This window comes from Phyllobates terribilis, unplaced genomic scaffold (genome assembly GCF_046119375.1).
Source record: "Phyllobates terribilis strain yellow unplaced genomic scaffold, ASM4611937v1 Scaffold_11__3_contigs__length_659146591, whole genome shotgun sequence".
NCBI lineage: Eukaryota > Metazoa > Chordata > Amphibia > Anura > Dendrobatidae > Phyllobates > Phyllobates terribilis.
Window position 1 is genome coordinate 111,136,915 of NW_027362771.1, and position 13,455 is coordinate 111,150,369.

Consider the following 13,455-nt stretch of genomic DNA (forward strand, 5'->3'; position numbering starts at 1 on the left):
GCACATATATATAGGAACCAGTTACTGCAGACAGTAGAGCACTAGGAAAGATTACTATGCATAGGTAATCTCACAAAAAGTATTTTCACCAGTGGATGCTACCCTTGGCCACTGAATTAATAAAAGACAGAAAGTGACACCCAGATCCTGCTGCCACTTCCCACCCGTACAGTAGGGACACCCAGTGCCCCTATTATCGGAATAATATCAGCCAAAACCTCCCATAGAAATCACACTAAGGCAGTATACTTACATCCAGGAGTTACCACCTTAGCACCATTTGGCACTCTCGCATCAGGCACTGCCACCACACTATTGTGTCCAGCATCACGCCACCCCTTTAACTGGTGGCAACATCCTATCTCCAGTTTACTATTCTTAATTTATCTCTCCATTCCTGTGTATCTAGATCTGCTCTTCTGTGTGGGGCTACTAACAAAAGTCACCATCTGGAAACCTGCTCACAGCTTGCTAGATCTGGAGCTAATGCACCAAGCTAGCAGACAGCCGCGAGCCACACATCATGGGCCAGCGAGCCATATGTGGCTCCCGATCCACAGTTTGAAGTCCCCTGAACTAGAGCATAAATCCTGAAAGATGATAATCCTTTAAACTATGACAATATTTTTGTAGTGTAACAAAAATAATATCAAACACTTAAGCATCCAAAAATAGAATATAGGCAGAATATCATCTTTAACTGACATGTCTCAGATCAGAAGCCAAGTGATTCCTAAATGTCTCATTAGTGGGATATCTGCATTACATCCTGTATGATCTTTCCTAAATTATTATTCTTCTTGGCATTTGAACTGCTTCAGAAGAAATTATAGAAGAATGGATGCTAACTCATATGCTCATTAGTATATGTTTCATGCGTCTGCTCAGTCCCCAATACACAGTGGCGTAACTAGAGTCCAATGGGTCCGATGCAAAATTTGGACCTAGGCCCACACCTATATGTTGGTCAGAGGTATTAGCCCTTGCTGGCAGTTTTATGTCTCCCCTCCACCCACTGTAATAAAATCTGTAATATAGTGACATACACACCTTGCAATATTTAGCTCCCCACCGGAGTATGATCACTTACACCCCCCTTGCAATATTTACTCCACTCTTGTTGTATATTAAATCAGACCCTCACCACTTGATCAAAGGCGGGACTGAGTATAAGCAGAGGAAGGCACATGCCTAGGGCGTTAACTCAGGTGAAGCAGGAAAGGGCACAATTTGAAAGAAAAAAATCCCATTATTTTAAAGGCAAAGATGACACAATTTATCCCTTGCACTGAGCAGCTCTAACTGAGTTCTAATATAGCCCGCCACTTATCCTTATTCTCTACTTCCAGTGAGAAACCAGTAACTGCCCTGCCCACTAGTGCTCAAAGTTAGCACAGTAGTCAGCAGTAGTTTAGTACCGGCACAGGACACACACTGACGGCTGCATTGCTTTTCAGTCTGGGCACTGCTGGATAGGAGAGGAATACCCTCTCCAGAGCTAAGAGCTGCTTCAACTTGAGTCTGTGCCCAATGCCATTACTAAACCACCACTGACAATTGTGCTGGCAGTGAGCGCTGGTGGGCAGGGCAGTTACTGGTTTCTCTCTGGTAGTAAAGAATCGGGTTAGCTGTGTCAGGACTCGGTCTGCCACAAGTTATAAGCAGTGACAGGCACCACTTATACAAAGCATTAGGCACTGATGAGTCCTCACACCTTACTGGTACGGATAAGTTATCAGCAGCATCAGGACTCGGCACTGCCCTATAATAATCTCACCCTTATAGTATAATAATAAATTCCCCAGATTTAATCATATATTTCCCAACAATAATCGCACCCCTGATCCCCCCCCCACACACACACAATCCCCTGTCATAGTATAATAATCATAGCACCCTCAGCATCTCCCTTCCTTCGAGGATCATAGTTAAATACCCCATTGAAATAATTACACCTCCCCCCATAGAATAATAATCATAGCCCTCCACCATTCCCATGCCCCCTTGCAGTAATCACCCTCCTCCCCCATGGAATTATAATCTCATACAACATAGCATGAATAAATATAATCAGTCACCCTATGGCACAACCAAGTTAGGGTAACATCACAAAATATTGTGGATATTATGTTTTTGGCATGGCATCTACTTTACGATAACAACCATATCCAACATATTGATCCAAAACTTGTTGGAAGAAGGGAGGATTACTCATAACATCCAATCATATTAAAGGTTTTATTACTAGTCAAAGGGTTTTATAAAATGGGATCTGGCATCTGCTTGGTTTTTATGGGTACCTGCCCAGCTCTTCTCTTGTTTTACTTTTCCCCTTTGTACAGTATCTCTCAAAAACCCCTTGGTACTATGGTAGGAAATGTATCCCAATTCCAAGTCTGGCAGCAGATGCTAGTTAGACTTAACACTTATTATTTCATTACCAACCATACTACATGCCTCACCTTATTGAATTGTTTTGTTAATCTTTTCAGAATCTCTAAGAATACTGAAATAAAGTCCTCTTATATAGTGCAATTATAATGGATAAGAGAAGAGATTAACTGTTACAAAACCAACTATTTTTTTATGAAGAACTATGAATAGCAGTACCGGCAAAACTTTGGCACACCTCATAGACTTTACATAATATTTCATACTATTAATTTAAAAAGGGTATATCAATTACACTAACTACGACCCTGTACGTGTTGCACAGTTAATGTTTTTTTCCTCAGCATTGATCTACAATTTTCTTACTATGCAAATAACACAACATTCACCAGAACTTTCTTTGGCTTTGCAATTTTTACATGTGCGTATATGCCAGACAAAAATTCCAACCACAGTGCTTCCCCAAATACAATGCCATCAACAGTGTCATCCACCTAATGGCAGGCATATTGTATAACCATAAAATACAAACAATAGCATGCCACTGTGTAGTATAAGCCACAGTATGCCACCCAACATCTAACCTCAATGCTATTTCTAGTCACAATGCTTCAAGTATCATCCACTCAGAATGTGCCACAGAATAGTGGTGGCCATAATGTTATTCCCATACATTGTCCATACAGTGTGCATCATTGGTCTTTGCCATTGTGTTCCCATTTCCTGCCTCAATGCCCCTCCCTAAACTTTCAGCCAATACCGATCTACCAAAGGGCGTACAAAGAAATCATGGAGCCAAAGCAAAAGTTCTAATTGAACATCCTCTTCCCCCTCAAAAAAATAAATGATTTGTCAGGTTCACAGCACATATGCACAGTCACATACCTCACAACATTTTAAAGATAGGGAGAGGGGCGTGTTGTGGCACTTAAATTGTAATTTTACCCCTACTGAAGCCACTGAAGTGATGATGTTCCGTTATTGGGCCCCATAGAGTATGTTGACCACAAAAATGCCCCCACACACAGTATGATATCACCACAGTGAATTCCCCACAGCACCCCCACACGCAGTATGATGACCCTATAGTGCACCTAGGAATGTAAGATGTGCCACAGTGCCCCCAACATGTTATGATACTGCCACAGTGTCCCAACAAAATATGATGACCCCACTGTGCCCCCAAAAAATATGATGCTCCCAAAACAGTATGATGTCTCCACAGTGCCCCAATCAAAGTATGATGCCTCTACAATTCCATAGTATTAAGCCCCTAGAATCCCCCCTGCAGTGTATGATGTCCCCCTCATCATCCTCTTTAAATAAGAGTTGTACTGCAGATAATAATGATATTCTATGCTCAGAGAATGATCATATTAATGATCGTTCTGTGTGCATATAATTCTGGTCGGCCATTAAATTACAACAAATTGGCTCCTATATACTGTAGGCAATCAACGGTCATTTAACCAGGGTTAGTAGGAGTAAATGCACCTATATTTGATAGATCGTTCATATATCCAAGTTTCTGATTCCTGCTTTAAGCAGTAAATAAAACTATAAGGTTCATAAGTGGAATCATATGTTTTATTGCTTAAATTAATAATTTATGTTAAGTTTTCATTAAAGTATAAACATTCCACTTATCAGCATAGAATATACCTGATGTGTGTATATATAGATAATATGTGGATCATGTAGGGCTATTTCACTCTAAAACATAAAGTGTTTTTTCTCAGAGCTTACAAAAGATATAGAAAAGCTCCTGTTTGTATTGAATGGTCACTGTGTGATGCCACCATAGCTCAGAAAAAGATATTTTTTATTTACATTATATACCTAGTAGTGATGAGCGAGCATGCTCGGGTGCTTTCCGAGTATCTTCGGCATGCTCGTATATTATGTACAAATCCCTGCGTCAGCATGATTTATGGCAGGGACTCGAAGATAATATACGAGCATGCCGAAGATACTCGGAATGGGTTAAACTAGCACGCTCGCTCATCACCAATACCTAGCTCTGTGCAGCACAATAGTTGTCAGGGCTTTTGGTTGCTGAAATTGCCATATAAAGATTCCAAGTAGATACCTATGCTAATTAGAGGACAGGAAGCATTGATGTCCTGTGCTTCAGGGATGAGTAGATAACCACACGTCCAAGTATTGATGTCTACATAGCAGGAGATAAACACTATGATACCCTGATTATATGTGAGGCTGGCTTATAGAAATATTTTATTATTTTATTTTTGAAGATGAAAATTTCTTTAACCCATTAAATGAGTTATCTGGGACTTTGGTACTTTTTTTTTTATGGGACTATGAACTTACTGGCCTGTTACTGACTTGCGATGATCTGTTCCTGCTCAGAGCCGTCACGGACCACTCCTGCTGATGATTCTTCTGCTTTTGGTGACATCACGTTGACAGAGCTGCTCCTTCTCTTACGCTCTGCTCTGTTGATGGGGTGTCATTGCCGACGTCATGCTGAGTGACGGATGGCTCCCCAGTGCCTACTTGCGGATTTGCGACTGTCAATCAGTATGACATTGGCAGTAACACCTCGTCAACAGAGCAGACCAGAAGAGAAAGAGCTGCTTCCCTGACATGAGGTCAAATGAAGCCAGAGAATTGCTGCCTAAACCAAAAGAGCTATCACAGGGCAGAACAGGCAGGTAATTGGCAACTACCTGCCGGTATGTTCTTAGCTCGGGTAACCTCTTTAAGGAGGCAGCTATTTTCTGCCTTCAGGACTCCATTTTTTTTTTAGTTTTTTTAGTAATGTGTTTCAAGAGCCATAGCTGTTTAATTTTTCAGTCTACATAGCCATTTCAAGACTTGTTTTTCACAGGATTAGTTGCATTTTTAATGGTATGTTGGTGTACATGATGTGTCAAAGAAGTTTTAGTATTTTTTTTGGAGGGGGGGATTATTTTTTGCATGATGAGTTGATGTTTCATTAGTATAATTTTTTACATGATTTTTTTCTATATAAAATTTTGCAATATTGAATTTAGATTAAAAACTTGCCTTCCAGTTCATAAATTTGTGACTTCACTTGCCACTGGTCAGTCTTGAAAAGTACTTATAAGGGTATGGTTTACTTATACTGTATGCTGGCATGGTAGGTGTGGTTTAGGGGTAGTGAGAATGGCCTGCAAAGTTTTGACAAATTTCTTAATAATAAAGCCATAAAACATTACAAATTTTCACACAAAATATATTCTCACTCATACAAGACATAGATTTTTTTCTGACTTTAGAATAGTCCAAAATATTATTGATTTGCTAAGATGTATATAGTGTACATATGAAGCAATTTACTCCAACAAACTTTTTTAGGCTGTGCTTTGAAAGTCAGTCTTAATATACGTGGGAAATAATGCACGTCGGCCATTCATCATGAACTTTTTTTTATCACATATTCCATTGGAGATTATGTAGATTGACTTCTAAATGGTTTACTGTTCCATGCAAATTGTACTTGCATAACAACAAAAAAAGCAAAGCTAAAATTAATACATTCATATAAATGCATACTAACAACTCTCATTATAACAATCCACTATTTTTATCACTAAAGATCACAAGACAAGGAGCATGTATAGAGAACAGCCCGGTCTGAGCTACTCGGTAATTACATCAGGGTATCTATCAGAATAGCTGAATCTGGCACTCGTCTATGCTGCACCTGTCTAAAGACTAATAGAGCAGACAATCCTTTTGACGCTTAAATCATCTAAATATAGTACTGAAAAAAAGCTTGTGAAAACACAGCTCTGTCCCTTCTGTAGGCAAGACAAGGTCTTTCTTTTTATATTTCAGGATCTACTTTCACTGACCAACAAAAGACTGTTCATGTAGCAGGTGGAAGTAGAACTGAGATCACAAGCCAAACCGTCAAGACTGGGGTGCAACTGAAATGGCAGCAGGATGGAAAAACAGAAAAAACAGTCAGCCAGACAGAGCACACAAAGCGTACAGTAATCGTTGATAATAAAGTCACCCATCAGGAGGAGTTTTCAGTTGTGAGAGGAGACGCTAAAGCAAAAGCTGGCTTTAAAGAAGGTATGGATCCAATCCAAAACACATATTTGTTAAAGTACTATTTTTCGTGGTTATATCTAGAAACAAAAAACATCCACAAAACGTCTTAAAGAGGTTGTCCTGAGATATAACAAAGGATGGTTTAGCTAATGAACTGAGCCACCTCTACTATGTGTTGACACAAAGAGAGTGTAGAAGCCCCCTAACTGTCTGAACAGCACTGGAGCTGCCGGAATTGGGTAAGAAAAGGGGGTCTGAATTTGGGACCTCGGAGACAATTTTGCAAATATAGTACTACGTTCAAATATATTTGTTTGCATTTTCCATCATAAGAGCAGAAAATGAAAAATAATGTCTTTGAGGTCTGTGGGGTTCCATGGTATTGTCCATAATTTTGGCAGGAAGAATGGCTCTTCGTGCTGTTCTATTTTTCCCATCAAATATGACTAAATCTGATGGAGACCTCCAGGAAGATCATTCAAAACTATTATATCATAGATAGATAGATAGATAGATAGATAGATATATAGATAGATAGATAGATAGATAGATAGATAGAAAAAGAAACTACGAAGCAGCACTAACAAACAGAAAAAGGTTACATTGTGGGTGCAAAGCTTCCAGGCAATTACCAATCTTCCAGATAGTAGTTAGAAGCCAAACAACCCTAGGGACCAAAGATGATAATTATGGAGCAAACATATTATTATTTAGTAAATCAGTGTGGGTGGATATTTAGTAAATCATATGATAGGCCTTGTTTAAAAAAGCCTCTCAGCAACTAAGGTCTTTAGAAGGCATTTATGGAATAACAGTTGGATGATAATTTTAAGAAGGCTAATAAAAGGGATGTGTCTGTCCAAAAATCTATCTATCTATCCATCTATCTCAAAAAAATTGAAAGCAGCACTCCATTTAAAGAATTAGAAAAAAAAGTGATTTAATAGCCCATTGGGGCTAAGCAACATTTCAGTTCTATTGAGAAAGGATCTATTGAGGGCTTGAGGAAGGTTCTCAAAAAAACCGAAATGTTGCTGCTTTCAATTTTTTTTAGATAGATATATAGATATAGTATGAAAAAGCATCAGATATGATAATACAACAAAACTAAAATATGTGTTATAATGGAAACAACAGAAATGGCAAAACTTTATATAGCACAGAGTAATGTAAGGTCAGATTACAAAGTATAGCATTGAAAATGAATGCCAAATTTGTACCATTTAGGCTGGGCTAGACTACGTCTTTGACAAGTCTCTGCGCTGGGCCTCACACTACACTAATAGTTATCATCTACCTAGTGGATAGGTGGTATTGTAGGGTTCATTTCAAGATCAGAAAGATTCGGACATGGCGGTTTTTTTCTCCAGTGTGGATCATGCTGTGAATCCATCCTGTGTAAAGTTCTAATTTTGCAGTAGGTTACCGAAAAGTAAAATCTGTGGCAAATGTATCATTTATAGGGTTTGCTATGTAATTTTTAAGTTCTAAGATTTGGCATGAAATATTAAAGGGGTTTTCCACTATCATGTTTTATGTCCCCAGCCACTCCTATAGTACCTCTAAAGTAAGAAATATAGATGGTACTCACCCTTCCTGGGCTCAGCACCGCTTCTCCGCTGCTGCTTCAGTCTGTTTACTAGCTGCAGCGGTGACGTGTTTTGAAAAAAATCTCTTCACAACAAGGAGCAACCGTGACTCAAGCTTCTACCCAGCCAAAGAAACATAGTTCAAGGTGCCTTGGGCCTTTGGCTATTAGCTGCAGCAGTGACATCACCACTGAGTGCACACCACCGCTAAGCTCAGAGGCCCAGGCGGCATGACAGCTGAGCTCAATGATTGGTTGCACTATGATGTACACTGTAGTTAAAATGCCACTGCTGCAGCCAGTCAACAAAAACCAGAGCAGCACCAAGAGGTGGCGCTGGACCTGGGAAGGATGAGTACCAGATATGATTGTTGTTTTAGAGGTAAGGAGCATTTGCTTACATAAAACTGGATAGTGGAAAAACCCTTTAAGCTCAGAAGAATAAAGTACATAGCCATAAGTGCCCTCCAAATAAAAGAGTAGAGTTCCTAAGATGTTGTACCATTATGAAGACATAAATGTAACAGAATGTTTTACCATTACTGGGAAACTGCTGCTTGAAACGTGTGGACACAAAATCCGTATCCCGCCATAATGTCATGGCATATGTAATGTTGCTATAAATTGCCAATATGCTGACAGCAGTAAGGTTTAGGTAAATGTGTTCATACTGTTCTCGTGGATAAACTAACACTGCTGTCAGCAGCACGCTGTCATTACTTGTCACATCTTGTTATCACATGGCAGCTTGTGACAGCACATTCTTTACTGTCAAGTCAGTAAGTAATCACTATTTCCTTAGTTATATCTGAAATAATCAAACAAAAACATGAAAAGATAAAGTTACAGAAAAATGTATAACAGTTGTGAACAACCTAAAAATACCCTGCTACAAACTACTGCTGTTATTGAGTCCTTCTCAATCAATGGAAGCATTGGGGAATTTTAGTCATAGGAGCATTAAAATGCAGCACCTTTTTATTAGTCCTAAAGAAAATAAATGAAGGACGCATGCACAGACATTGTTCTGTTCCACAGGACCATTTAAAGGGACTCTGTCAGCACAGAATGACTGTTCAAACCAAGTACAGGCGCTCGGTGCATCATGGCAGGGCCGAACATTTATGTACACCTTCCCACCTGCTTGTTTTCCCTCTATCTCCACCCCTCCTCCTCTTCTTTGACAGCTCTGTCTGGATGGAGCCAGAAAAGGGCAGTGATGGATGGGAAACAAGCAAGGAGTATATAAAGGATTGGCCCCGCCATGCATCACCAAACGCCTGTACTTGGTTTTAACAGTTATTCTGTGCTGACAAAGTCCTTTGAAGAGTCCTGTTCTCAGGAATTCCTCCTTTCAGAAAGTTATTACCTATAATTTGGTTATTACTTTCAACGTTGGAAATAACTTAGGCATACGCTAGTGATTTCATACTGCTGTTTTCTGAACGACTTGTTATTTATGGTAGGGCAATGAAATTTGTTGTGGTAGATAACAACACTATATGATAAATCAGTAAAATGCCAGGTTATCATTGCTGTGATCTGAGAACTACTGTGGGCAATTTTATAATGGTAAGCGGGTCAATTGGCATAAATAACTTTTCAATGACACCAGACAGCAGTAAAAAATCCAACACATCAGAATAACTTTCCGCAGATATCTGCCTTCAGCCGGCATCTGTCAAAATCATTCTGCTCATAAAATAGCATCAACAGTTTCCAGAAAATGGACAAAAATGACAGTTTTAACCATCCAATGCCTCTGTATGACCAGATTTACTCCTTATCACATTATGCAATATACTACAGTAGTGGGCAATCCTGTATTAGTGTGTCCAATGTGCAAGTCAGAGCAATAGTGTGATGTGTGATGTGATTTATTAGTCCTTTCTACAGCTGTTAAAGAGGTTGGTCAACAAATAAGATTTATTACCAATCCACATGTTGGTGACACTTGTTCTCAATGGCAATCTCGTTGCTGGATCCCACATCATCTCAAGAATGGAGGTCTATGCATTTGAGTAGCGTGGTGGTCATGTATGTGCAATACCATTCCATTCAAAGTCTGTGGAACTGAAGGATATAGCTAAGCTCTGGAGTTGGTTATCTCCACCAGTCCCATACTGTAGATACTAAATGAAGTTGTAATCTGCATGTGTGACCTGACCACTGTTCCATCCACACAGGAGACACAGGCTACTCATTCTCATGATATAGGGGTCTCACCACTGGGTCCCCCAGCGATCAAACATTTATCAACCATTGTGTGGCTAGGTGATAAATGTTGATTAATGGGCCTACCTCATTAATTTGAGCACAATTCTAGTAGTTCAACTATTAATAGTGTATTAACAAATATAATTACTGTTGTATTAGATTACATTGTGATACGACTGGAAACAATTGGTATATTTTGCATGTTGTAAGCTACAATAGAAAGTGCTATTTCAATATTAAAGAAAATCTGTCATAAGAAATGTATACCTCAAACTAATGACGTATGTGCAGGCGTTCATGCTGAATGAATCCATAACTTTATTGAAGAAATCCGTTTAGCAGTTTCTGAGAAATCTAGCATTGAAATCCTATGCAAAAGAGCTGCAAGTGCTTCTCTCTCCAGCACTGTCGGTGCCTGGGATGGTGCATGTGCAGTAATGTCCTCATGACATCGCAAGACCCAGTGTATCGATCTACGCTGCAATGCCCTTGGCGCTGACATCACTGGCCAGAGATCTCAGTAGGGAGTGTAGGTCACTGAAACAAGAGTGACCTGTCAGTCAGGCCCAGGAGGCAGGGGAGCTGCAAGTGCATTATCCCACCTCAAAGCACTTGAATCTCATTTGCATATGTTTTTGAATTTCTACAACCAAGGTACGGATTTAATCAGCATGAAAGTGCCTGTACATATACACTGTGTGCAGAATAATTAGGCAAATGAGTATTTTGATCACATGATACTTTTTATACATGTTGTCCTACTCCAAGCTGCATAGGCTTGAGAGCCAACTACCAATTAAGTAAATCTGGTGATGTGCATCTCTGTAATGAGGAGGGGTGTTGACTAATGACATCAACACCCTATATAAGGTGTGCTTAATTATTAGGCAACTTCCTTTCCTTTGGCAAAATGGGTCAGAAGAGAGATTTGACGGGCTCTGAAAAGTCCAAAATTGTGAGATGTTTTGCAGAGGGATGCAGCAGTCTTGAAATCTCCAAACTTTTGAAGCGTGATCACCGAACAATCAAGCGTTTCATAGCAAATAACCAACAGGGTCGCAAGAAGCGTGTTGGCCAAAAAAGGCACAAAATAACTCCCCATGAATTGAGGAAAATGAAGCGTGAAGCTGCCAAGATGCCATTCGCCACCAGTTTTGCCATATTTCAGAGCTGCAACATTACTGGAGTATCAAAAAGCACAAGGTGTGCGATACTCAGGGACATGGCCAAGGTAAGGAAAGCTGAAAAACGACCACCTTTGAACAAGAAACATAAGATAAAACGTCAAAAATGGGCCAAGAAATATTTTATGGACTGATGAAATGATAGTGACTCTTGATGGGCTAGATGGATGGGCCAGAGGCTGGATCAGTAAAGGGCAGAGAGCTCCACTCCAACTCAGACGCCAGCAAGGTGGAGATGGGGTACTGGTATGGGCTGGTATCATCAAAGATGAACTTGTGGGAACTTTTCGGGTTGAGGATGGAGTGAAGCTCAACTCCCAGACCTACTGCCAGTTTCTGGAAGACAACTTCTTCAAGCAGTGGTACAGGAAGAAGTCGGTATCGTTCAAGAAAAACATGATTTTCATGCAGGACAATGCTCCATCACATGCATCCAACTACTCCACAGTGTGGCTGGCCAGTAAAGGTCTAAAAGAAGAAAAAATAATGACATGGCCCCCTTGTTCACCTGATCTGAACCCTATAGAGAACCTGTGGTCCATCATAAAATGTGAGATCTACAGGGAGGGAAAACAGTACACCTCTCAGAACAGTGTCTGGAAGGCTGTGGTGGCCGCTGCGCGCAATGTTGATCAAAAACAGATCAAGCAACTGACAGAATCTATGGATGGAAGGCTGTTGAGTGTCATCATAAAGAAAGGTGGCTATATTGATCACTAATTTTTTTGGTTTTTGTTTTTGCATGTCAGAAATGTTTATTTCTAAATTTTGTGCACTGATATTGGTTTACCTGGTGAAAATAAACAAGTGATATGGGATTATATTTGTTTTTTATTAAGTTGCCTAATAATTCTGGACAGTAATAGTTACCTGCACAAACAGATATCCTCCTAAGATAGCCAAATCTAAAAAAAAAAAACACTCCAACTTCCAAAAATATTAAGATTGGATTTATGAGTCTTTTGGGTTGATTGAGAACATAGTTGTTGATCAATAATAAAAATAATCCTCTAAAATACAACTTGCCTAATAATTCTGCACACAGTGTATGTCATTAGTTTGAGGTATAAAATCCTCATCTCAGGTTCCCTTTACGGTTTTGATAGTGGTTTATCAAAGGACTTTACACCTACTGCATAAATATTATAAGGCAGTGCGCACATGTCAAATATATAGAATGAGAGAAATGTATCTAGTTTCTTTTTTGGACTGTGAATTAAAACAGTTTCTATTATTTTAAAGATAATAGTTATTGCGTATAAAATGATTTGTCATAATATAATCTTCTTATGAAATGATGATCACATATTTTGCTGAATATAAGAGCATTTCTATGTTTTAAAATAATAACCTTCTATTTGTTACAGAAGGAAAACTTAAAGAGAGCACTGTAATCCCACCACCTCCTGGAGAAGGTCAGTGTATGTGGAAAATGCTGTTGAAATCAATTATTTTCAACAAGTGGTTTGGAGACTTTACTGAATTACACAGCCCCATCACTCCTACAATACATTTAATGAATTTAATTGGAAAAACTGGTTGATTTTTTCCTTTTGTAATTATTTGTGTATTTATACATCAGATACAGTATATCAATACACTACAAAAGCAAGGTTTGCCTTAAACTAGTATAGGACTATAGATTTTTTGGTATCAAAAGATTAACTTAATTTAGTTCATAGAATGGTTCTTGAGCTTCCTCGTTGTTAACCTTTATACAGGTTTAAAGGGGTTATCCAGGACTTTGTTACTTTTGTGTATGAGGCTAAGAACTAACAGGCAGGTTGTTATGAACGACCTGCCTGTTCTGCACTGGAAAAATCTCTCCCAGCTCAGCCAGCAATTTCCCTCCTTCACTTCACCTTTCATCAACAGAGCAGCTCTTCCTCTTCTGGTCTGCTCTGTCGATGGGGTGTGACACCCAGCATCATGTTGATTGACAGCTGGTTCCCCACTGCCTAACTGCAGGGAGCCGGCTGGCAATCAGCATGACATAGGCGGAGATGTCCCATCAACAGAGCAGATAGG

The 13,455-nt window shown here is 39.4% G+C and overlaps 1 protein-coding gene across 31 annotated transcripts in view; it reads left to right on the forward strand.

Moving 5' to 3' along the window:
• MYBPC1 (myosin binding protein C1) overlaps positions 1 to 13,455 on the forward strand; it is a 140,949-nt gene that overhangs the window by 9,646 nt on the left and 117,848 nt on the right. For all 31 annotated transcript variants that reach the window (XM_073651473.1, XM_073651479.1, XM_073651503.1 and 28 more), the window contains exons 2-3: positions 6,217 to 6,459; positions 12,795 to 12,842. In XM_073651473.1, coding sequence (XP_073507574.1) covers positions 6,217 to 6,459; positions 12,795 to 12,842 — 291 coding nt within the window. The remainder of the gene's footprint in view (positions 1 to 6,216; positions 6,460 to 12,794; positions 12,843 to 13,455) is intronic.